General features: G+C 45.2%; 1 protein-coding gene across 2 annotated transcripts in view; it reads left to right on the forward strand.

Annotated features, from left to right (window-relative positions):
- The first annotated feature begins 2,635 nt into the window (after positions 1–2,635).
- The window catches only part of LOC148022840 (glutamate receptor 3.4-like), a 32,475-nt gene continuing 7,770 nt past the window's right edge, over positions 2,636–27,340 (forward strand). The window contains exon 1 of one of the 2 annotated variants that reach the window (XM_087695767.1): positions 2,636–3,180. In XM_087695767.1, coding sequence (XP_087551893.1) covers positions 2,677–3,180 — 504 coding nt within the window. In that variant the 5' untranslated portion in view covers positions 2,636–2,676. The remainder of the gene's footprint in view (positions 3,181–27,340) is intronic. The other variant, XM_087695766.1, reaches the window with a different exon arrangement.

The following is a 27,340-nucleotide window of genomic DNA, read 5'->3' on the forward strand; positions in this document are numbered from 1 at the left end:
TGTTGAAGATTGAATATTGAGCTTGGAGATTAAAAGCACAATAATGCCTCATTATTGTTGAAGCTATTATTGAAGAAGAACCAAACTATTGATGAATACTTAGGTGCCAATTTTAAGTTTTCTTGTGGAAGTAGATAACAATTTGAAATTGTCATCAATATATGTCATGGTTGAAGGAATTAGAATGTCATTATTGATGGCTTTTTTATGTATTTGAATCTTCTTGAAGTCTCTCAAATAACCTTAGTAGCTTGATATTTTAATGGTTTGTCAATGTTACATCCAGTTCCTTGGGGCTCTTAGTTACTGATTGAAGTTCTTGTTGCTCCATATTTTCTAACTTCAACTTGATAGATTGCTTGATCGGCTTAGGCTTCAAATGCTTTGGAGCTTTTGGTCAAGAAAAACAAGAATTGTAAATCAATGGATTTATTGTACTCTTAGTTCTAAAGTTCATATCCTTTTATGAGTCAAAAGAATAAGAGGCCCATAACACGACATGAGTGATAGGTTTGATTGCGACTAAGGGCTATGACTATCTAGGTTCCACCTTGGAAATAGGAACTTTTGATTTAGTGGATTGGTCAATCATGATAGTCAATGATGACAATGTGCTTGTAATAATTGAGGATTGATTGGAAGTAGTCTTGATCTTAGAATTTCCAGTCATGTTTTTAACAACACTCTCAGAAGGAGATTGGTGATCCTTGACATCTTCAAGGCTATTCTTGTGGATTCTTTTTCTTGGATTGAGTGGCTGCACTAGGCTATTGCTATTCACATTTTTGTTTTTGTTTGGGTGACATAAGTTCTTTGTTTTCGGAAGACTTTGGCCTTTGGATGGACCAAAAACTATGTTAGGTGGTTGCTATTTTGGCATTGCACCAAGCCCCTTTCTCCTATCCTCTCAATACTTGACTGTTAATGGAAGCTTACATATGAGTACATCTATATTTGTTGCATGGTATGAGGCCCAAGTAGCACTAAATATATGATTGAATACTCCAATCAGAGCACCCCTAATTATCACATATATTTTCTTCACTTGGACATTGTTATTTCCCATCATCAAGTTGAGAATCATGGGTTGACTGTGAGAGACAATTGGTGAAATGCAGGCCATAAAGGTATAAATGAGACTTGTGAGCTCAAGGAGGAGCGTATTTTCTATCAAAATGAGAGGTGAGGAACTGCACTAAATGACCAATTTATATGAAGGAGGACTTCTATCAATGTTGTGCATTGTGCACCACTACACTTTTCCATCCAATTTCATCTTTTTTGCATAGATATATTGTTTTATATAAATGGATTTCAAAGGTATACATATCACAAAGCATGTAATTCATCAAAAGCATACACTTTTGACTTAGAATCTCAATGACGAGAGTTGGGAGATTACCATCATGTGGGTTTTGGTTGTGAGGCATGGGTTGGAACTATCCTCCTTCAATCAATCAATGAGTCTATTGAGAGGGATGATGGGTGAGAAAAGGGCAGTCTATCATGATAGGTAAGAAGACATGAGTGATTTTGGTATCTATGTATTAAAACTATTTCTTACCTATGTGTGTATATATATTTTTGTATTTATGTTTTGGGCATATTATCTAAGGCTTTTATGGCCTTTTTGTGATTTGGTGTGGGCTATGTAAATACTAAAGGTTGTTGGGTCAAGGCTTATGTGCATTATAATGTGTGCACGTTTATTTATAATTGTGGTTGCATGTCTTTTAGTATGTTGTGAATCATGTGATTTGCTTGTGCTTTTGCATTGTGTTTTATGTGCATGTGGAAGAATAGTATCCTCTAAGGCTAGAAAAGGCATTTAAGTGGCAATAGTATGGAGAGAAGGGCCACACAAAAAGAGGACAAGGGTCCTAAGAGAGTCACCTAGCCTACCATGATAGGGAAATTTTTTGAAAGCTTTATTGAGTGAACCTTTACAAATTGATTGAAATTTTGGTGAGCTTTTGTAGAGGAAAATGTTTTGGCAAGCTTTCTTAGGAGAGTTTTTTGGATCATCAAAGATCCAAGGTCAATTGATAATTGAGATGTCTTGTTTAACCTCTACTTTGGTCTACAAAGTATGCACCTCCCTTTTTCAAAGAGTGGATTTTCCTCTCGTAGGTCCTCCCTGCTTTTTAGAAAACCTTCTACTTGACCCCTCCCTCCCCGCTATTTTTTGTATTTATGAAAGTCCCTATTACTAATTTACATGTCAACCTTTCCTTTTGCTTGACCTGTCTTAAGGTCAAATCTACATGGCATTTTCTCATTTCCTCTCATAGCCCTTGAATTCTTATCCTCTTTTTCTTGGGATATACTTTCTTGGCTGAGTGCAACTATTTATACTTTGGTATCTCCCTTACATTTTTCACACCGGAGATTTTCCTATTGTTCTAGACATCTCCTAGTTTTTCAAAGGTGCTGTGAGAGGCGGTTGTCAATCATGAACTTATATTTTGGCTCAGGAGAATTTCTGGTTCTTCTAGATATCTCCTAGTTTTTGGGAGGTGTTGTGAGAAGAGGTTGGCATTTATACAAATGTAATATGATTTTTGTAATGTTTCATGATAGAGGCTAATAAATATAAAAATGCTCGAGCCTTAGTCTTACGAGAAAGTCAAAGTTGTGGTGTAATAAAAACATTGTTTCGTGAAGGAGAACAGGGCCATGCAAGAAAAAGACTGGGAGACTTCTGGCTCGCGAACGAGACGTGCAAGCGTAGAAAGGCGGCTCTCTCTCCAGCTACGCCTTCAGACGTGCGTGCGTGTGTGTGTGTGTGTGTGTGTGTGTGTCCGTTTCTCTGTGCGCCTCTGTGGCATGATGCTCCACCAAACGCAGCCATTTCATTGCAGAGCATTTGCTTCTGGCCTCGTCCTCCTCCTCCTGATCTTTGCTTCTACCTCCAGTCTTTGCGTGTACTCTTGTAACTACTCCCTCGTGAACGGGAACTGCACTCTCAAAGTTCTGGTTCCCCGCAAGCCCCTCTTCCCAAACTTTGTGGATTGCTCGAACCCGGACAATGTGAGGGGCTTCTGCATCGACGTGTTCGAGAGCGCCATCTCCATCCTCATCCCGAGCTTAGTCCTCTCTTCCCCTGTCCATTACGAATGCCATAATATCTCCTTAAACGAGACCTATGACAGTTTATTTGAAACTCTCTCTTCTGAAAAGGTAAGGCTCTTACAAACTTTCCCTTTTTTGTGGATTCAGCTATGCAGTTAAGGTCTTCCTGCTTGCTCGTTTTTCTTCTTTTGTCATAGCCGTCAGTTCCTTTGAAGGGCAATAGACTTGTGCATAGGAGATCGCATCGATCTTACGACATATGCAGCTCAATCGACTAGGCTCCATAGCACTGAGATGAAGAAGACGTAAAAGATGAGACTTGCCAAGAAGAATTCAAGAATTAAAGCGTACTAAAAGAGGCTCCAAATGGGTTAAGTAAAGTGGACAAATTAGTAATTAGAAACCTAGATAGCCGAGGACTGATGCATCCTAGTGAAGATGTTTCATGACTTGTTGGTTGTGTTGTTGACTTACGATAGATAGAAAGCACCACAATTTAGTATGTGCAGTTTTTGATTTTGAAAGTGCCACGAACTGCCCTGCCCACAAACGACATCCATTATCCTGGTTGGTTTCTATTAGGGATGTCCTCTTTTGGGGCAACTCATGCACTTAATTTTTCTATCAAAGCGCTGGATCAAATAGCAATTGTATCTCATTACAATCAGTTAGTCGAATACTGTAGCTATTGTTAAATATCTACTTCATATAGAAGATGTGCCTTTTGCACTGTGATTGTGCTCCTCTTAGTTAGTTACTGTAAGGGTGGAGTATAGACAGGCAGGTCTCTGATTGGTGCCTACATAGATCATTATACATTTGTGGTTGGATAGAATTGTGGAACGAGTGACGATTCTTCCTCTTTTGAAGTATAAAACACAGCAATATATTTTCGATAAACTAGTTAATAGCTTGTTGTATGCTTGGTTGGGAGCGTCTACAGTATCAAAGTAGGAGCTCATTGCTTTGGCAAGTCAAGTTCATGTCAACAGCAACTTGAGATTGCTAATGGAGATGGCCTCACATAGACGAGTTTTAACTGATGGAGTTATAGCCTCTTTACACTATCCAAACCTCAAAGTGGAGAGAGTGTTTTGATGAGAATTTGGTAAAGCAATAGCTATGAATGAGTTATAGAGCTTCCAAATGGACTCACTATGCTTAGAGGAGAAGATTGGCTATTATCCTGACTTTGTACATGCTATCAATGCAGGCTTCATGGCCAAAACTTGGCAATTTTCGTAGCAAAGAAGAGAAAAATGGTCATCTTCAAACATTGCTGCTTAAGTAAGAGAAAAAGAGACTCCAAATAGCCACGATCAACTTTCAATATAATTAACTAGCTGCTCCTTAATCAAAATTCAAATTTGATTGAAGGCTAATTAATCAATGGCCGAGTACTCATAAATGAGCTGCTCACATTGCACCTTGTTCCTTTCATGTTGTGCTAATACCACAAAGCCTGCACACTTGTCCATTGCATGCTTGATGTTAAATCCTTCACTATTAGTACACTTGTCACCATGGCAAGAGCTAGGGGTATCAAGCTAAAATAGGTGCATTACACATTAAACGTTAACAAGCTTATTTGAACAGCCCCAAAACTCAAAATGCTACAACATTTCTATGTCCCATAAGCAAACACCTAGTTCCTCATCTATATAGATGTGCTACATAGTCACTTGCCATACTTGATTAGACTACGGTGCCCACTTATCCCTACTGTCCACAACCCTACTGACAAATACTTGAGTTCGTGGTGTGCTGCCCAGCCCTCCATTGGCTAGGTGCCTCGTCTAGACCTGTCTACAGGCTGCATTTGCTGGTCACATCTAGGTGCCACCTCCTTTGGAGTCTATTGCAGCTGTTGTCTCATCTATAAGCTAACTTTTAAACATTTTCCAATTGCATAGAAGCTAGCATCTGATCTCCAGTACTCACTATCTTTTTGCAACCTGTGTTTTGCTACCAGCACTCCTCAAATGCTGCTGTGCACTGTGCTTACCAGCCAAGGAAGTCACCATGTTGCCACCCTCTCCTTCTCTATTGTCACAATTAGTTAAGTTATCATTAGACTAGCTAGACTTGTATTTTCAGTAGTTTGGGTTGACACTATGTTGCCACACCTTCATTGATATCATTAGAGACTGTTTGCCATGTTTTGGGATTGGTTCAAGGTATGACGCACTCTTGAAGCTGTCATCCATGTCTTTGACTTCTCTTCCAACTCAACTCATCTCTAGGCTACCCAAGACATGAAGGTTTGAGGCACATTGTGTCATGTTAGCATAGTTTGTTTTATTCATTTGTTCTCCATTCATTTTGAGTTCTCTTCACTTTGCGTTTTATTGTGTTCATTGTGTTCTTGTTGTGTACTTTGAGTCCTCATTCTTTGTTTGATGATTTCTTTACAAGAGGTACTGGAATTATAACTTAGTTTAATTAAATCATTAAGTTTATTTATTCTTTTGGTGATATAGAGCTTTGACAAGTGGATCCAAATCTCAAGAGGCTTCACTAGTATGTTGATTGTGCATGAGAATCACATTAGGAAGAATGATTGGGCATGGCAATTGAGCCGATCCCAAAGAGAAATGTTTGATCGATGGAAGTGTCTCTCTTGCTGTCCACTATGGGTAGTGGAATGGGGAGAGTAACAAACTTCCAAAAAGTTGAATGTGTTGGGAATGGCCTCAACTTGAAGCTGTGAATGGTTGGTCTCATCTAGCTTTTGGATGTGGAGAAGGTTGGGAAGGATGGTCACTTGGATGGGACAATGCCGTGAGAGAGGCGAGGAATAGATGTCCTCAAAGGAGGGAGGAGACAAAAAGGAGAATGATATTTGGGGGGAGAAGGTTGTCCATGTTGGCTATTCATCATGATGGTGATTTTTGTGGAAGGGATGGCAAGCAGCTAAAGATGCAGAGGTCGGTGGCCCGAAGCTTATTGAGAATGTTGCAAGGAAGAAAGGATCCCGACCAGGAGCTTTGAGGTATAATTGGTTGCAACCAAATATAAAAGCTTCACAAGGCTGAAAATGTGACATCTGGAGGAGGAAACATAGGAGGTACTGTTAGAGTTCATAGCCTGTTTTTTAGGCAGCAGCACAGTCGGTCCAGCAGTCGGACCAGCTGCACAGTCGGACTGTGCAGTCGGACTGCCACGTGGCAGTCCGACTGCCTGCAGCCATTTTTATCAGGCTGCGCCCCATTTTTGAGCCCCGTTCTAGGTGATTTTTCGCCTATTTATTGCTGACGTTTTCAGCAGTCTGGCCACTATTCTCTGTCGCAGATTACAGACCGGTGCCGTGCAGATTTCTGTCTCTGTTCACAGATTTCAGACAGCAGATAGTGCAGACTGCAGCAGACTTCGAGGTGGACAGCAGGTCGCATCGTCGAGGTGGAGACACGCAGTCCAGCGCACTGCGCCCGTGTATATCTTTGTATTCAGCATTCTTTATACAGCAGATCTTCAGTGTACACTGTCTCTTTCTCTCCCTTCTCTCTCTGCGTTCTCTCTCTCTCAGTCCTACGCTTCCGCACCGTTGCACTCTGACATGGTATCAGAGCAGTGTTTGAGGGCTGACTGAGCGCAGAATCAACCTGAAGAGGAGTTTCCATTGCGACACAAATTTGCGTTTTTTGCGTTTAAGGGCAGACAGGAGGGCTGCGCCTTGGAACAAGGCTGAAACGAGTGTGGGCGCACAGGAAAGGAGTACAGGTGGTGGATTTGCTGCTGTTTACTGCTGTTTGACGCGGAGAAAGTTTGAGTTTTCAACCTAAAAGTGCAGGTTTTGCTTTTTCATCGCCTCCGGCGGGTGAAGGAGCTTCGGGACGCTGAAGAGCCTTAGCAGGCTGAGTTTACTCAGTCAGAGGGGGCTGCTTTTGCGTTTGAGAAGGCATTGCAGGTGAAGATGTCTACAGAGATGGACTTGGAGTTCCAGGCGATTATGGACCGGAAGGTGCCTGTCTTACCGGTTCTTCCTACAGATCAGAAGCTCGACGGCGACAATTACCGCATATGGCGCGTTATGATGTTGGCCATCCTTGAGTCCTATGATTTGGCGGAGTTGGTACAGGAGAATATTGACCGGCCTTCGGTAAGAGATGAGTCCAAACTCTCTTCCGATGCTCGTGCGGAATTGGCCAGGGCCCAGTCTCATTGGGACAAACTGAATGCCAGGATTCGATCCTTTCTCTTTCTATCATGCACTACAGCCGTGATCGCTCACATCGAGCACTTGACGGTGGCTCGTGAGATATGGCTGGAGCTTGATCAAATGTACAATCGGATGACCCTGATGAAGAGGGTTTCTTTGGAGGTACAGATGCGGACCTTGTCCGTCAATAAGTCTTCTTCGCTCAGAGAACACATTAACAAGCTAAGGCAGCTACAGATGCAGGTTCAGAATGCGGGGAAGCCGATTTCCTCCGAAGACATGGCAATCACACTATTGTCCCAGTTGCCAACACGATTCGGTACATTTTACTCTGCCCTTATTGCTTCGGGGCGAGAGTCTACTCTTCGGTGGGAAGAGTTGGTTCCTATGGTCTTGGACCAAGAGGAACAGTTAAAGGGACAGAATGCTTCCAAGACGGAGGCGTTGACAGGTCAAGCCTCTCAGAAGAAGGGGAAGGACCAAAAGAAGAAGAAGGGGGATAACAAGTCCAAGAAGGACAAGGAGAAGGACAAGGACAAAGACTCCACATGTCATATTTGTGGAAAGACTGGCCATTGGAAGAAGGATTGCCCTGACAAAGACTCGAAGGACACCAAGAAGAAGGATACTAAGGATTCTGGAGCGGTGGCTGCACCCTCATCAGCTGCATTTCTACATCTAGTTGTCATTGAGGACGCTTCACCGAATGCTTCTGATGCTGCGTTGGCGGCTCCCCAAGCTCGAGAGTGGATTGTTGATAGTGGTGCCTCACGGCACATGACTCCTTCATCAGATGGTGTTGCCCAGCTGCGCCCTTCACGTGGGCAGGTTCTCATTGGAGACAGCTCTTCAGTTTCTATTGCAGGTCGGGGTAAGATGCAGCTTATTCCGGATGGACGAGGTGGCACCCATACCTCAGAGGTTTTGCATGTACCAGGATTAGGGTACCATCTCCTTTCAGTTCATAAGCTTTGCTCCCTTGGTCTTTTGGTGGAGTTTGACAGTTCTACTGTGCGAGTCCTTGATCGTGAATCGAGGAAGGTTCTATCATCAGGATATGAGGAGAACGGCATTTACAAACTGAAGTCTTCCACTGCCCTCTCTACCCTTCTTCTTACCTCACAGTCACAGTCTGCATTATGGCATGCTCGGTTTGGTCACCTGAACTATGACTATCTTCGAAGGGCATCACGTGGACAGCTTGTTCGAGGGTTGCCGGATATAGTGGTGAGCCAGTAGCCATGTGTCTCCTGCATACGGGGGAAGCAGCATAGAGATGCCATTCCCCACACTGCTTCGCGGCGGTCTACTTCACCGATGGAGTTAGTATCTACGGATCTATGTGGCCCTATGAGGACTGAGTCCCTGCGTGGGAGCTCGTACTTCATGCTGATCGTGGATGACTATAGCAGGATGATATGGGTCTATTTTTTGGCACTAAAGTCAGAAGCTTTCTCGCACTTCAAGGATTGGCTTCTCTTTGAGGAGAACCGATCAGGCCGGAAGTTGACGACCTTGCGATCCGACAAGGGAGGTGAATTTGTCTCTAATGAATTTGCTCGGTTTTGTGCAGATAGAGGAATTCACCAGGAGTTTGCCAATACGAATACTCCACAAGAAAATGGTATTCTCGAACGGAAGAACCGCAGTGTGATCGAGATGGCGCGCACCATGATGGAGCACCGACAGACCTCCCAGGTTCTGTGGGCCGAGGCTGTGGCTACTGCCGTCCACATCCTTAATCGATCCCCTACTTCGGCCGTGGAAGGGATGACTCCATTTGAGGCTTATTTTGGGACGAAGCCAGATGTTTCTTACTTCCGAGTCTTTGGGTGTGATGCCTATGTTCACATTCCCAAGACTCACCGTGATAAATTTGAAGCGGCTTCCCGAAAACAGGTATTTGTTGGCTACAGCTCCCAGTCCCAAGGCTACCGACTGTATGATCCCGTCAAGCGGGATGTATATACTAGCCGTGATGTGCGGTTTGTGGAGGTTCCGGCTTCTTCAACGGGTGAGGAGCACCCCGTTCTTGGAGATCCAGGGGAGAGTTTGGCTCCTTCTACAGTTCCACTGGAGCCTGTGCCGTTTAATTATGATTCTGTTTCTGACACAGAGTCTACTGTTCCACCGGATCCTTCTGCGGAGTTACCACCGGTGGACGTTCCAGAGTCTTCTACTGATGGAGAACGACGAGGGGAGGTTCGGCCTCCTCCTCGCTGGGCCCGTGACACACTCCGTGATTCAGGGATCGAGGGGGTTCCTGAGGAGTGGGGACCGCAGGATGGTCCGCGGCGGTCACGGAGGCACCAGGCGCATTCTTCGGAGCTTGTTTGCTCCAATTATTGTTTGATGTCCCGTGTTATGCAGGATCGAGAGCCCACCTCCGTGAAGGAGGCTTTACAGTCCGCCCCATGGAAGAAAGCTATGGAAGCTGAGTTGGAGGCTATTGAGAGGAATGGCACTTGGTCACTTGTGCCACGCCCCCCGAAGAAGAAGGTGATTGGAGTCAAGTGGGTCTTCAAGACCAAATATCTCAGTGATGGTACTTTGGATAAGCACAAGGCTCGCCTTGTTGCTAAGGGTTTTGCCCAGCGCCCAGGTATTGACTGTCATGACACCTTTGCCCCTACAGCTCGTATGGCAACCATTAGAGCTGTTCTTGCTTTGGCTGGCCATAGGAGATGGCCTGTTTATCAGTTGGATGTGAAGTCGGCCTTCCTGAATGGTGATTTGAAGGAGGAGATCTACATTGAGCAGCCTCCTGGCTTCGGTTCTTCAGATGGGACAGGTTGAAGAAGGCCCTGTATGGTCTCAAGCAGGCCCCGCGAGCTTGGAACGAGAAGATTGATTCGTTCCTCCAGTCTCAGTTGGGATATCGGCGGTCCAAGGCCGATCCGCAGCTGTATGTTCACACTTCCGAGGATGGTTGTGTGCTGTTTGTATTATATGTTGATGATTTGATTGTCACAGGTGATGATGCACAGCAGGTCCAGGAGACAAAGTCAGCTTTACATCGGACGTTCGAGATGACGGATTTGGGGCTACTCCATTTCTTTTTAGGCCATGAGATTTATCAGTCTGAGAGGGGGATCTTTCTCTCCCAACAGAGATATGTACAGGAGCTCTTGGTGTCTTTTGAGATGGACGATTGTCGGGCCCTCTCTACTCCTATGGATCCGAACTGGAAGGCCACTTCCCACTCAGCTTCTCCTTTGGCGGATGCTTCCCGCTATCGACAGTTGATAGGGTCCTTGATTTGGCTTCTCAACACCAGGGTTGATCTATGTTTTGCTGTTGGGCTCTTGGCAGGGTTCATGAGTGAACCTAAGACGGTGCATTGGCAGGCTGCTCAGAGGATACTTCGGTATTTGAGGGGGACGTCTGATTTGGGGATTCATTACCCCGCAGGGACAAATGGGTCAGATCTTGTACTTGCAGGTTGGAGCGACTCGGATTGGGCCGGTGACGTGGACCACAGGCGGTCTACAACAGGTTACTGCTTTACTTTGGGTGCAGGTGTTATTTCATGGAGTAGCAAGAAGCAGCCCACGGTAGCCCTTTCGTCTACTGAGGCGGAGTATCGGGCCGCGTCTTCCACCACATGCGAGGTTGTGTGGCTTCGGAGATTGTTGGAAGAGCTTGGGTGCCCCCAGACTCGTCCTACATTGCTGCGATGTGACAATGAAAGTTGCATTGCCTTGGCAAGGAATCCTGCTTTTCATGCCCGGACGAAGCACATTGAGATTCAGTACCACTTCATCCGAGAAAAGCTTCTGGATGAGACCATCACTGTGGAGTATTGCAAGACGGAGGATAATCTTGCGGATTTGTTTACGAAGGCGCTTCCTCAGGCTCTACTTCGGCAACATTCCAGATCCCTCAGGCTTCTGCCCTGTCCAGGCTCTGAGAGGGGGTGTTAGAGTTCATAGCCTGTTTTTTAGGCAGTAGCACAGTCGGTCCAGCAGTCGGACCAGCTGCACAGTCGGACTGTGCAGTCGGACTGCCACGTGGCAGTCCGACTGCCTGCAGCCATTTTTATCAGGCTGCGCCCCATTTTTGAGCCCCGTTCTAGGTGATTTTTCGCCTATTTATTGCTGACGTTTTCAGCAGTCTGGCCACTATTCTTTGTCGCAGATTACAGACCGGTGCCGTGCAGATTTCTGTCTCTGTTCACAGATTTCAGACAGCAGACAGTGCAGACTGCAGCAGACTTCGAGGTGGACAGCAGGTCGCATCGTCGAGGTGGAGACACGCAGTCCAGCGCACTGCGCCCGTGTATATCTTTGTATTCAGCATTCTTTATACAGCAGATCTTCAGTGTACACTGTCTCTTTCTCTCCCTTCTCTCTCTGCGTTCTCTCTCTCTCAGTCCTACGCTTCCGCACCGCTGCACTCTGACAGGTACCACATGAAAAATGACAAGATCTCTCACAATGACAACACACTTGGTGATAATAATACCATGTGAGTACAAGGCAGTCAATTAGCCGGTTTTATAGTACCTACTTCCTTGGATTGGCTTGGGTGGGCTCCTCTACCGCTTCAGACTGATGGGGAGAGGGTGACTCCTTCCACTTCGAGAGAAGAAGGCTTTTCTCTTGATGGTGACAAGGTGTTGCTTCAGGCATTTATGTATTTAGTTTGTAACTTCATCCGTATCTTCAAGATGACCATGATTGTAAAAGGACGCTTGGGCAAGTGAATAATTCTCTTGTGAGGGCACTGTCCAAGTGGCACTGTTGCATTGCATTTTGCACAAGCATGGCTACTTGCATTGCCTCTTGCATAACTCCAATGCATTGGTATTTTGTTCTTATAAACATGCATTTGTGTGCATTTATCTCTTTTCACATGTTCGAGCGGTTGACTTTAGGTCCATCATATTTGTAACATTGCACGTGGCAGTCTTCTTTGTTGGCTTTGCGTGCTTAGCTTGCCTTTTGTCTTTCTTTTTTGCCTCTACTACATATTCCCCACATTTTCCTACTCTTTGTTATTGACATCTAGTAGTGGTAGGGATAGTCTTGTTTGTTTTATGGAGGTCTTGGGACTGACCATCCCTTTCTTCCTTTGGGGCAATGTTACTCAATAGACTGAAAACTCATTGAAAACCCTCACTTAATGATAAATCTTTTGAAAAATAAAACAAAATTCCTTTAAAAAAAAGATAGTCCACCATTATGTTTCCATCCGCCTTTGTAGGACTTAGTAGCTAATGTCTAAGCATCATAGTAACCAACATACATAGCATATTACATGATCGCAAGCACATGTAAGCATTAGTTTGCTTTGCCAACATTGCATATGGAAGCCTCAATGCCATACATCTCACATTGACTACGTACATGTCAAATACCATACATGGGTGTCTTTATCAATGAATGTGCCTCATATCAGGGCGTATATTATCGGGAATGGGGTGATCATGGACTGTACTTGCACTTGCATACAAGTATTAAGCTCCGGATCACCGAGAGGTGGGTAAAGTTCCCCCCGAGCCAGGTTATGCAGCCCTTCAAGGTCTTAAGTGGTAAGGGAGGGTCACTTCTCTTTTGGCTTACCACCTCGCCTGGCATCGGCCTTTTTTCTCAGCCCGAGTCTACATTGCAGACATTTTTAATTACTCAACCAACACGAGATGCATGTGGGAAAATAAACATTGGACATTTTCATGAAATGCAAGAATTGGACAAGAGCTTAGATGGAGGACTTACCTTTGCAGTCTAGTGACTCACTAGTTGCCACTTACCCTTTTACAATGGCTTATTACTCTCTTGTTAATGATTGAAGTAGATGAATGAGACTTGACCGATCAATGAAGCTCAAGTCCTCCATTAGTTCAGCCCCGGAAAGCAAGGCACCTTCAATGGGTTGGAATCTTCAAGTAATTGATGCATACTCTAATGATGGAAGCTCCCATACTTGATCTCGTGCTTGCTCTTCAAAAGTTGACAGCTTTATGTAGAGCTTTCATGGCTGTCCATGAGAAATCCTTGCATGTCGAACTCCATGTCTTCAAGCTTGATCGGTGTGGCCAAGAGTGGTTGAAGAAGCTCCTAGAGGTTGAGATTAAAGAGATTTAGATTGATTTGGAAGCTTGGGCTTTAAGTAGTTACCTAATGCCCTGGGGAGCTCCAGGAGTGGTGGTGGTGGCTGAAGCGGAGCTGGAGGGGACCAACCTGCTCCGCCCAATTTGCACCGCAAATTACATGCTAGTTCCTGGACCACTCCTCGGGTCAAACTCCACCATTATGTTGCTCTATGTGTTGCATGGGATGCAAGGGATCAAGTCCTAATGGTTACCGATGTCTTGGAGAAGGCTGAAGCAAGATCTTGAGATTTCTTGCTTTGGGCAACCATGGCAACTTGCATAGGAAGGGAGAGCGAAGGTCTGAAGCAAAAAGTAACTGGGATTTGCTTCTTCTCTAACTCCTAAGACTCTAAATTTGTCCTAGAACCCCTAAAAGTTGCATAGAAAAGAGTGACAATGTGACCTTAATGTGACATTAAATGTCACTTTAATGTCACATTCCATAGGTCATAAATATGGAATGTGACATTAAAGTGACATTTAATGTCACATTAAGGTCACAGACAATCTCCTAAATTAACCATTTCACCTCCAAATGTGCCAAAAACTCCTACCATAGCTCCTACTTATCTTTAAGAAAGCTGCCACTAACTGTAGTACTCGTTGTACCTGTACTTGCTGCCTGAGTAACTAGGGTTTCCAAATTTGAAAAGGGAGCTAAATTGGGAAAGGGGAAAGGAAGAAAGGACCAAAGTGTGATGCTCTGATACCAATTGTAATGAAGGAGGCTAAAAGGAGAGGGAGAATGGGTAGAAGAGAGAGAAAGACTAGGAGAGGGAAGAGAGAGATAAGAAAGGAGGGAGAGAGAGGAAGAAAACCATGGAAGCTAAAGGAGAAGGTAAAGAGTTAGTTTTTGATTATACATGGATACCCCAAACTGGGTCTCTTACACCTTTTATAACCCGATCAATGTGACTAGATATCTAACCCCTAGTTCCCATGCGTCTCGCTAAGGTGGTTTTCACATATAAATTCGGGTCATACATGGTAGAATGGAAGCCATGAGTTCTAAGGAGCTCCTCCATTCTATGAAACCGAAAACGTGGTACTTGCTTCAACCTATGAAGAACTCTCTACAAATGAAAGACCTTATCTTTATAGTCAACATTAATAAATCCGAGACATTACTCCAAATAGACTTCCTTCTCCAAATAACCGTTCAATAAGGCACTTTTGACATCCATATGATAGATCGGCCAATCGTGATGAGCAACAAGTGCAACCAACAAATGGAATGATGACAACAACATAGTGGGTGTAAAGGTCTCCTCATAATGTATGCCATGTTTCAATCAAAAACCTTGCACTACAAGGCAAGCCTTGTATTTATCCAAAGTTTCATTAGCTTTCAGTTTGGTCCTAAAGGTCCACTTGGTTCCGATGACTTTCTTGTGGCTTGAATGATCCACCAAGGTCCAAGTCTCATTTCGGTCAATGCTCACAAGCTCCTCTCCTATGGTCTCTTGCCATTGAGAATACTTTAGAGCCTTATGTCAAATCTTTGGCTCAAAATGTGCTATATAATCTGCTATAAAGATAGACATGAATGAAACACTAGGTACAAGCCGAGCAGATCTTCTAGGGCCCTCTAGAGTGGAATTCAATAGAGCTCCAAAACCCGCATGGTCTGCTAATACCAATGAGGTAACGTGCCTTGTGTAGGAGACCAACATGCTAAAGACTTTGCAGGTGTGTTAGGAGTGGGTAGTAGACCTAGCTTAGACAACACTATCTCCAAAGTGGAAGGAGGAAGCGGCTCAAAGGCTAGTACTATGCTATGTACAATATTCCTCTCATAAAAAACGACATCTCTCCAAACAATCACCTTGTTTGTTTGAAAATCAAACAAACCATAGGCTTTTACCTCAAAAGAGTAGCCTACAAAAATAAAGAGATCGGCCTAGGGAGTGAGCTTTCCAACTTATCATCAAGAGTGTGTGTATACGCACAACATCCGAAGATTCTAAAATGGAAAATAACAAGCCAAGTGCTAAAGAATACCTCAAAGGGAGTTCTCTAAGGAACCGTCACAGTCAAGCACCGATTGAGAATGTGTATCAAAGTGTTAATAGCCTTGATCCAAAGATGCTCAAGAAGCTATGTTACGAATAGCACAGACTGTGCCATGTTCATCATAGTCCGGTTCCTACGCTTTACAATATTACTCTAAGAAGGGGAGTTGGTAGAGATGAGTTGGTGTGAGACGTCGTGCTCCTATAAAAACTTCGTGAACTTGCGGGAGTTAAACTCGCCACCAAAATCACTCCTCATACATCCTACTTGACGACCAATCTGATTATGTACAAGCAACATCCATTAAGAAAAGTAGATGAATGTATCAAATTTATTCTTTAAAAAATGCATCCACATGTATCTAGAGAAATCATCCACAATCAAAAAGAAGTACAGTGCACCATTAAAAGTGACAATGGATGTTGGCTCATGAAGATCAACATGGATCAATCAAAGAGGCACCTTAGCTCTATGTGTAGTTTGCTGAAGAAATGGCTTCTCAAGCTGACAAGCTAGGCAAATGTCCTTGGACAGTTTTAGACGGGGGGAAGGCCCTTGATCATTTGATGGCGTGATAGCTCACAAAGCGAGTCATATCCAAGGTGTCCTAAAAGATAGTACTAATGGCACTCACTGTTCGTAGACACCCATGTGGTGGCTAAAACCTGGAAGTAATGGAACATTGAGTCCTCAACTATCGGCTGGGAAAGAAACCAAGTCATCTCATAGAGGCCACTAGGTTGTCTCTCACCGCTCGCAATCACTAAACCAGTCTGAGAGTCTATGAGCTTGACTATGGTCGTTGTAAAGAAAAGTACTCGCCCCAATCGGCAAAGCTCTCTCTCCAAGAGGAGGGCCCATCCCTAATGAAGATCTTGACAACCCTACAACATCATCAGATTTATGCACAACATCTAAAAAGAAAGAATTAAGTATACCTTCTTCACGCAACTTTTGTTTAAAGACTTATCAATGTAGCTCCTCAGACTTCCTGGCTTTGTGAGCCAAGATTAGCTGCAACTCCTCATTTGTGATGGAATAATGATGCATGTCTCCAACATGGTCAAAAGGATATTCAGCTGTGTCAAAACCTTATGGAGTTGGCAGTGAATGCCACTCCCACTCACTTCTTGACATAGGCTCCTTTGGAGACTAAGTAGGCATGGAAGTGTTTGATGTCATCTTCCCTTCTATAGTTGGAGACTTATAACTCTACGTTCTTGCATATGATAAATTTAAGTTTTTAAAGTGTAAGTCTTTAAAGCTTATTAACTAGGATACCATATACCCCTTGCCTTCCCTTGATAATGTGGCATTCCTGTTCCCGTTCCACCCCTTTGAACATTCCCATTATGGTTCCTGTCACCGATCCTATTTCCATTCCTATTCCACAGTTTCCCTCAACTATGACTCTAATGGACCCCAAAGTGCAACAAGTCAGCCTCCTGAATTTTTGGCAGCAACAAATGCAGCAGTGGATGTTGGATCAGTGAGACAGACGGGTAGAAAACAAGGTAGAATCAGCAAACGCAAATGATGATGATGACATGATAGCTGTATAGACGGCTAAACAGCAAAAACGCAGATCTACAGCAACTTTCCCAGGCAGGGCGATATGTCCAAGCTAGGTGACAACATTTGAAGGTTGAAACCGAAAACGCAGGCTGATAGACCCTTTGGCCTGCAACAAGGGCTAGACAGCAAGCGCCAAATGTTACGTAGCAGTGATGGTCAGCTCTAGCTAAGATATCCTCTATGAATAGGTGCGGACAGCAAAGAGAAAGCACCCGCAAGTTGCAAAAACAAGATTGTGACTGAGTAGAGGGCAACATGTCTATTTATAGAAAGTTTGGGCCCTCCCAATTAGGGTTTGTGCTTATGGGACACAGACACTCTTTAGGAACACATTTCTTTTTAATAAAAGGTTTTCTCATTAATTAGTTAATTTTTGGGCCTATTTTACTAAAGCTAATGCATTTTTAGCTCAATATCCTCTCACCTCCTTCCCTCCCCTTCCTCCCCGCCACCTCCCCCCTTTTTTAAAAAACACAAAGAAACAAACTTCCCCCCCTCCCTTTTAAAAAAACACAAACAAACAAACAAACTTCCCAAATGAATATTTAATATTCTTTACTTTTAGAGAATTGGTACAATGACTAGAGTTAAACTTTAAAGAAATGATGCAAAGTTTAGAGCACTAGAGTGGATAACAATCAGCATGAACCCTCTTATGGAGAAATGCCCTAACACAAAAACTCAAACACCATCGTATCACAAAGCACAAACTGATAATAGAACATAGCTAGGGTTAGGGTAACTCGGAGACAATGAACACAGAGAATAAGAAACTGAATGAATCTAAATAGAATACAATGCTCATGGAACAAACACACTATGCAATGAAGGAATACTGACCCTCAAACTCGTGTTTGGAGGACATGGGCAAAGAGTATGAGCTAGAGAGTGTATCATACTCCTGACGATCCCGAAGCACAACAAGGCAGCCTCCATAGATGTCTCACAACAGCAACTACAACTGTAGGCACAGCTGGATTAGTGATAGACTAGCAAAGAAGAGAGAAAATCTACAAATGCAACTAAGGAAAGTATCTAGCAGTCAAGGCCGCAGCACTAGGGGTCAAAAAACAGCCTCTAAGTGGTTCTCCAATGACACGTGGCAACTTATCTAACAAAATACAACCTGAGGAGGTGATACGAGTATTAAAGACGGAGTGTTTTGAGTAGCGAACATGTCCTAGGGATGGTCAGTAGCAGCAAACAAAGCCTCTCGAGCAGTAAATGCAACATCCAAATTGAGGCTAGCAATAAACGCAAAGTTTGAGCAATAGTGGAGAGCTAGCAACAGCAATAAGGGGAGTCCTTGAGGCACTCATACAATGTGAATTTGGATCAGAACAAGTAGTGTTTTAGTTGTAGATTCTCAGGGACAGTCAAAGAAAGCTTGTTGCAGTAAATTCTGTATTGAATCTGGGAGGGAACATTATAGCTCATCTCAAAGAGGGTATTGTCCCATTCGATTTGAATAAAAAATTTCCCCAATCGGAGTTACGGTCTAAAAGATATGGCCATTTTGTGCGCTAAGATCATTGTGGATAGGGTGCAAATTGCTCTAAGATAGGCATAGAGATTCAATTGTAGAATTCTCTGATCATTTTCTGTCGCAAAGATTAATATGTTGAAGAAAGCTTTGTCCCCTTCAATTTGAATAAAAAATATCCTCGATTGGAGTTCCCTACTAGAAGGTTATGCTCATTTTACTAACAATGGGACTTATGGATTGCACTCCCATGGCAAGGCAGAAAGGCAAGGCAAGGCCCATGATGAGATTTAGAGGGAGATTAGAGATTCCAAGGCCTCAATGAACGAGGAACCTAGCGCGGCTTATAATGGTGACATGCATAAGGAGGTGCTCGATATGGACCCCTACATATACTCGGTCACACCCTTTGTCAACATGAGCTCCTTCATGTGGAAAGGTACAACGGCATGGTTGCTAATCATTGTTAGATACTATCAAAAATCGATTTTGCAATCGAGCAAATGGCCCTATCCAACTCTTGAACTCAACAGACCTTAGAGCACCTCACCACTCTTGTAGCCTAGTCAGCCATGACCTTGGCACAAGATAAGGCAAACGAGTCCAAGTGCGAATCACAATGGCCCCCACCATTGGAACTACATGGTCCATAGGGTATGCTTGGAGCTAAAGGCATTTCCCCTACTTTCACATATGAGGTTGGCGAGCCCTCTCACTTTCATGATGAGCCTCTCTTGAGCTCTCCCATCATCCATGCAACCCAAACCCCCCCCGTGAGACTCCCACCCAGCACGGGCAAAAGCTCCCCCACTCTCTTTAGGAGCTCCAATGGCATTTATCTAGCTTAGCCCAATAATGGATAGCATGGTATAAATGGGCAACATGGCAGCAATGGGCATCATGGTACCCAAGGGCATCATGGTTATCAAGGTGATCATGGGCTCGATGCACAACATGGCATGTATGGACAGCATGGTATACATGGACAGCAAGGAGCTCCGTGACAAGATCATTCTTACATGGACAGCAAGGAGCTCCGTGACAAGATCATTCTTACCAATTACAATGGGCAATCACCATCCCCATTGGACTTGGAAGAATGGACTTCTAAATTGTTTTCTTACTTTAATATTTACTCGCGCACTGATGATTGGAAAATTCTTTTCGCCTCTCTTCATCTAGAGGGATTTACCTACATATGGTGGTGCTACTTTAGTCATGAGAGTCATCAGTTTATCGATTGGGAAGACTTTAAGATGCATATTGTCTTTGTATCCTTGGTGGAAAAAGAGTGGTTAGCAAGATGATGGTATCAGCTTGACCAACGTAATCTCCCAGTGATGGAGTACATAAATTAGTTTATGAACTTGACCATATATGTTGAGAGTGTTAGTGATGATGCAAAATTGCACGAGTACATCTATAGGTTAGAGCCTAGCTTGTCGGCAGATGTCATGGCTCAAAAGCCTTCTACCTTATTTGATTCAATTGAATTGGCTGAAAGATATGTAAGGAAGCATTGTAAAAATGAGAATTTTTAGTAAGGCTTTGGATGCCCTGCACCCCAATGAGGCTAGGCCCCTATGGTGGTGTTTTTAGAGGCAACCCCAAGCCTAGTAGCACCCCCAAAATACCTACTTATCTCCCCTTCCATATTGAAAGAAAATAGGGCACTTTTGGGATATCATTTAGCTCTAATGGTGAGGGCAAATATGCTGAAAACAGGCCTCGATCTGCATCAGCCCCTAGTGGTCCAAGTGGTCAAAAATTCATTTTTCCAGATGTCATGGAGCAGAAAGGAAAAGGCTTATGTTTTAAGTGTGGTGATAAGTACATGGCAAACCATACCTCAAAATGCCCCTATATGATAGCAAAGCCATGTATGTCATGGAAGATTGGCACAATGATGGGGAGGGATTACATGCCTTGCATATTGCAAATAACTCTACACATGCTGAAAATGAGGGGTATGCAAAGGACTTGGACCAAGAGCAGTTCTATGATTCGGAGGATGGGTTTCCCTTTGACCCAGGTGGTTGCCCACCTTGTGATCTTGGCTTTAACCAGTTAAGTCCCATGCCAACAAAGTAAGGACAACATGCTTACCTTAGCCCCCATCCTTGTATGCTCTGACTTCTTGAAAGAGTACCATTCAATGTGATGCTAGTGGTCGAGGTATTGGTGCTGTCTTGTTGCAAGAGCATGATGTGATTTCTTTTGAGAGTCGTAAGCTTGATGGAAAGGAGATACAAATGAATGTTTATGACCAGGAGATGTTAGCCATCTTTCATGCTATTAAGAAATGACACCATTACCTATATGACAGCCGGTTTAGAGTGAATGACCATCGAGTTCTCTAGTACTTCCTGACTTAGTCTACCTTGACTCCTAAGCAGAGGAGGTGGGTGGCAACTTTGCAAAATTATGATTTTGGCATCTCTCGTACTAAGGGCAAAGACAATATAGTGGTTGATTCACTATCATGGATGTGGTTATGAAGAGTGTCTTCCATTTTAGAGTTACACAGTGATTGGATTGAGGAACTTTACGAGGCCTATTTGTTGAATGAGGAATTTAGCCACATATTTCAAATGTCATAGCATGGTGTAATGGACAAAAACTCCCAATATCAGCTTAAAGATGGCCTTATATGGTCCCATGGCAAGATCATTATCCCCCACATTTCTCCCTTTACACGGAAGATCATGGAAGAGATGCATTCTTGCGCCATTGCTGGTCATTTGGGTATCTTTAAAACATATGATCGGATTGCCAAGAGCTTTCATTGGAAGGGCCTTTGGAGGAATGTCAAGGATTTTGTGGCTAGTTGTATCCCATGCCAATAGAATAAGGATAGCACTCTTAGACCAGTTGGTCTCTTGCAGCCCCTGCCTTTTCTTGAAGGGAAATAAACACATATCACTATGGATTTCGTTATTGGCTTTCCTATCACCAAGAAAGAATGGAACAGTATATATGTGGTGGTTGACAGACCCACCAAGGCTGCCCACTTTATCCCCACTAAAACTTACTATACTGCATCTCAGGTGGCCACTTAGTTTATGGAGCATGTGTTCAAATTGAAATTGCATGGGTTACTACAAGTCATAGTGCATGATAGGGATGCTAAGTTTATGAGCAACTTTTGGCAGGCGGTTTTTACATCTATGGGTACCAAGCTTGCTCCATCCATCACATACCACCCACAAATTGACTATTCGACTAAGAGGGTCAATAAATGGATTGAGACCTACCGAAGGTACTTTTTTCATGATGTATAACAGAGTTGGGATATGTGGCTCTAGTTGGGCTGAATTTGCATACAACTCCACTCACTCTAGCATTGGGTTTCTTTTTTCGAGGCACTATACGGGTATAAGGGTCCCCTCCCTACGGTCTTGTTCAACGACAAGATCAATCCTTAAGAGTAAAGAGGAGTTAGAGCGCATGTAGGCTGTGCTTTAGCAACGCCAAGTGAATCTTCGGAAAGCATAAGATCATATGAAACTTTATGCTGATGAGAGAAGATGGCATTTGGAATTCCAAGAGGGAGAGTTGGTTCTATTGAAAGTGCTCAAGTCTCATTACTCCACTCTTAAGGAGGGTAGCAGTAATAAGTTGTGTCAGAGTGCAGCGGTGCGGAAGCGTAGGACTGAGAGAGAGAGAACGCAGAGAGAGAAGAGAGAGAAAGAGACAGTGGAAGATGAAGATCTGCTGTATAAAGTGTGCTGAATACAAAGATATGCAGATATATACACGGGCGCAGTGCGCTGGACTGCGTGTCTCCACCTTGACGATGCAACCTGCTGTTCACCTCGAAGTCCGCTGCAGTCTGCACTGTCTCCTGTCTGAAATCTGCGAACAGAGACGGAATCTGCGCGTGTCACCGGTCTGTAATCTGCGAGCAGAGAAGTGTCTGAGACTGCTGGGGATGTCGGCTATTTATAGCCAGAATCTGCCAAAAACAGGGCGCCAGAAATACCCTGTCGGCTGCATTAAATGCAGCCGACTGACTGCACTGGTCGGACTGCCACGTGGCAGTCCGACTGTGCAGTCCGATTGCACACTGCTGCAGCAGTCCGACTGCACTGCTGCCACCGAACCTGCCCTGCTGCCCCTGATCAAGTTGTGATCTCTAACACCCCCTCTCAGAGCCTGGGCAGGGCAGAAGCCTGAGGGATCTAGAATGTCTCCGAAGTAGAGCCTGGGGAAGTGCCTTCGTAAACAAATCCACAAGATTGTCCTCCGTCTTGTAGTACTCCACAGTGATGGTCTCATCCAGAAGCTTCTCTCTGATGAAGTGGTACTGGATCTCTATGTGCTTCGTCCGGGCATGAAAAACAGGGTTCCGTGCCAAGGCAATGCAACTCTCATTGTCACATTGCAGCAAAGTAGGACGAGTCTGGGGGCACCCAAGCTCCTCCAATAATCTCCGAAGCCACACAGCCTCACATGTGGTGGAAGACGCGGCCCAATACTCCGCCTTAGTAGACGAAAGGGCTACTGTGGGCTGCTTCTTGCTACTCCATGAGATAACACCAGCACCCAAGGTAAAACAGTAGCCTGTAGTAGACCGCCTGTGGTCCACATCACCGGCCCAATCCGAGTCGCTCCAACCTGCAAGTACAAGATCTGAACCATCGCTCCCTGCGGGGTAATGAATCCCTAAATCAGACGTCCCCCTCAAATACCGAAGTATCCTCTGAGCAGCTTGCCAATGCACCGTCTTAGGTTCACTCATGAACCCTGCCAAGAGCCCAACAGGAAAACAAAGATCAACCCTAGTGTTGAGAAGCCAAATCAAGGACCCAATCAACTGACGATAGCGGGAAGCATCCGCCAATGACAATTAAATCAGCAACATACAACACAAAAAGCACACAACCATCCTCGGAAGTGTGAACATACAGCTGCGGATCGGCCTTGGAACGCCGATAACCCAACCGAGACTAGAGGAACGAATCAATCTTCTCGTTCCATGCACGTGGAGCCTGCTTGAGGCCATACAAGGCCTTCTTCAACATGTAGACTTGCCCATCTGAAGATCCAAAGCCAGGAGGTTGCTTAACATAGATCTCCTCCTTCAAATCACCATTGAGGAAGGCCGACTTCACATCCAACTGGTAAACAGGCCATCTCCTATGACCAGCCAAAGCAAGAACAGCTCTAATGGTCGCCATACGAGCTATGGGGGCAAACGTATCATGACAATCAATCCCTGGGCGCTGTGCAAAACCTTTAGCAACAAGGCGAGCCTTGTGCTTATCCAAAGAACCATCGCGGAGGTATTTGGTCTTGAAGACCCACTTGACGCCAATCACCTGCTTATGTGGGGGGCGGGGCACGAGTGACCAAGTGCCATTCCTCTCAATAGCCTCCAACTCGGCTTCCATAGCTTTCTTCCATGGGTGTAAAGCCTCCTTCACGGAGGTGGGCTCTCGATCCTGCATAACACGGGTCATCAAACAATAGTTAGAGCAAACAAGCTTCGTAGAATGTGCCCGGTGTCTACGTGACCGTCGCGGACCATCCTGCGGTCCCCACTCCTCAGGAACCCCCTCGATCCCTGAATCACGGAGTGTGTCACGGGCCCAGCGAGGAGGAGGCCGAACCTCCCCTCGTCTTTCTCCATCAGCGGAAGACTCCGGAATATCCACCGGTGGTAACTCCTCAGGGGTGTCTGGTGGAATAGTAGACTCTGTGTCAGAAACAAAATCATAATCAAAAGGCACGGGCTCCAATGGAACTGTAGAAGGAGCCCAACTCTCCCCTGGATCTCCAAGAATGGGATGCTCCTCACCTGTTGAGATAGCCGGAACCGCCACAAACCGCACATCGCGGCTAGTGTACACATCCCGCTTGACGGGATCATACAAGCGATAGCCTTGGGACTGGGAGCTGTAGCTAACAAAAAACTGTCTTCGGGAAGCTGCTTCAAATTTATCACGGTGAGCCTTGGGAATGTGAACATAGGCATCACACCCAAAGACCCGGAAGTAAGAAACATCTGGCTTCGTCCCAAAATAAGCCTCAAACGGGGTCATCCCTTCCATGGCCGAAGTAGGGGATCGATTAAGAATGTGGACTGCAGTAGCCACAGCCTCGGCCCACAGAACCTGAGGGGTCTGTCGGTGCTCCATCATGGTGCGCGCCATCTCAATCACACTGCGGTTCTTCCGTTCAAGAATGCCATTTTCTGGAGGAGTATTGGTAGTGGCAAACTCCTGGTGAATTCCTTTATCTGCACAAAACCGAGCAAACTCATTAGAAACAAATTCACCACCCTTGTCGGATCGCAAGGTCTTCAACTTCCGGCCCGATCGGTTCTCCTTAAAGAGAAGCCAATCCTTGAAGTGGGAGAAAGCTTCTGACTTTAATGCCAAAAAATAGGCCCATGTCATCCTGTTGTAGTCATCTACGATCAGCATGAAGTAGGAGCTCCCACGTAAGGACTCATTCCTCATAGGGCCACATAGATCCGTAGATACAAGCTCCATCGGTGAAGTAGACCGCCGCGAAGCTGTGTGGGGAATGGCATCCCTATGCTGCTTCCCCCGAATGCAGGAGACACATGGATGCTGGCTCACCACTATATCCGGCAACCCTCGAACAAGCTGTCCATGTGATGCCCTCCGAAGATAATCATAGTTCAGGTGACCAAACCGAGCATGCCATAACTCTGACTACGACTGAGAGGTAAGAAGAAGAGTAGAGAGGGCGGTGGAAGACTTCAATTTATAAATGCCGTTCTCCTCATATCCGGATGATAGAACCTTCCTCGATCCACGATCAAGGACGCGCACCGTAGTACTGTCAAACAACACCAAAAGGCCAAGGGAGCAAATCTTATGAACTGACAGGAGATGGTACCCTAAGCCTGGTACATGCAAAACCTCTGAGGTATGGGTACCACCTCGTCCATCTGGAATAAGTTGCATCTTACCCCGACCTGCGATAGATAGTGAAGAGCTATCTCCAATGAGAATCTGCCCACGCGAGGGTCGCAACTGGGCAACACCATCTGATGAAGGAGTCATGTGCCGGGAGGCACCACTATCAACGATCCACTCTCGAGCCTGGGGAGCCGTCATCGCAGCATCAGAAGCATTCGGTGAAGCGTCCTCAATGACAGCCAGATGAAGAAATGCAGCTGATGAGGGTGCAGCCACCGCTCTAGAATCCTTGGTGTTATTCTTGTTGGTGTTCTTCTTGTCATTGTCAGGGCAATCCTTCTTCCAATGGCCAGTCTTTCCACAAATATGGCATGTAGAGTCTTTGTCCTTGTCCTTCTCCTTGTCCTTCTTGGATTTGTTATCCCCCCCTTCTTCTTCTTTTGGTCCTTCCCCTTCTTCTAAGAGGCTTGACCTGTCAGCGCCTCCGACTTGGAAGCATTCTGTCCCTTTAACTGTTCCTCTTGGTCCAAGACCATAGGAACCAACTCTTCCCACCGAAGAGTAGACTCTCGCCCCGAAGCAATAAGGGCAGAGTAAAATGTACCGAATCGTGGCGGCAACTGGGACAAAAGTGTGATCGCCATGTCTTCGGAGGAAATCGGCTTCCCCGCATTCTAAACCTGCATCTGAAGCTGCCTTAGCTTGTTGATGTGCTCCCGCAGCGAAGAAGACTTGTTTACGGACAGAGTCCGCATCTGAACCTCTAAAGAAACCCTCTTCATAAGGGTCATCTGATTGTACATCTGATCAAGCTCCAGCCATATCTCCCGAGCCACCGTCAAGTGCTCGATGTGAGCGATCATGGCTGTAGTACATGATAGAAACAGAAAGGAACGAATCCTTGTATTCAGTTTGTCCCAATGAGACTGAGCCTTGGCCAACTCTGCCCGAGCATCGGAAGAGAGTTTGGACTCATCTCTTACCGAGGGCCGGTCGATCTCCTCCTGTACCAGCTCCGCCAAATCATAGGACTCAAGAATGGCCAACATCATGATGCGCCAAATGCGGTAGTTGTCGCCGTCGAGCTTCTGATCTGCAGGAAGAGCCGGTAAGACAGGCACCTTCCGGTCCATAATCGACTGGAACTCCAAGTCAATCTCTGTAGACATCTTCACCTGTAATGCCTTCAAAAACGCAAAAGCAGCCCCCTCTGACTGCGAAAACTCAGCCTGCTAAGGCTCTTCCGCGTCCTGAAACTTCTTTACCCGCCGGAGGCGATGAAAAAGCAAAACCTGCACTTGTAGGCTGAAAACTCAAACTTCCTCCGCGTCAAACAGCAGTAAACAGCAGCAAATCCACCACCTGGACTCCTTTCCTGCGCGCCCACACTCGCTTCAGCCTTGTTCCAAGGCGCAGCCCTCCTGTCTGCCCTCAAACGCAAAAAACGCAAATTTGTGTCGCGATAGAAACTCCTCTTCAGGTTGATTCTGTGCTCAGTCAGCCCTCAAACACTGCTCTGATACCATGTCAGAGTGCAGCGGTGAGGAAGCGTAGGATTGAGAGAGAGAGAACGCAAAGAGAGAAGAGAGAGAAAGAGACAGTGGAAGATGAAGATCTGCTGTATAAAGTGTGCTGAATACAAAGATATGCAGATATATACACGGGCGCAGTGCGCTGGACTGCGTGTCTCCACCTCGACGATGCAACCTGCTGTTCACCTCGAAGTCCGCTGCAGTCTGCACTGTCTCCTGTCTGAAATCTGCGAACAGAGACAGAATCTGCGCGTGTCACCGGTCTGTAATCTGCGAGCAGAGAAGTGTCTGAGACTGCTGAGGATGTCGGCTATTTATAGCCAGAATCTGCCAAAAACAGGGCGCCAGAAATACCCTGTCGGCTGGACTGACTGCACTGGTCGGACTGCCACGTGGCAGTCCGACTGTGCAGTCCGACTGCACACTGCTGCAGCAGTCCGACTGCACTGCTGCCACCGAACCTGCCCTGCTGCCCCTGATCAGGCTGTGATCTCTAACAAGTTGGCCCATTGTTTCTAT

This window comes from Lygodium microphyllum, chromosome 16, assembly GCF_053477565.2.
Source record: "Lygodium microphyllum isolate KBCC chromosome 16, Lygodium_microphyllum_v1.1.10, whole genome shotgun sequence".
NCBI lineage: Eukaryota > Viridiplantae > Streptophyta > Polypodiopsida > Schizaeales > Lygodiaceae > Lygodium > Lygodium microphyllum.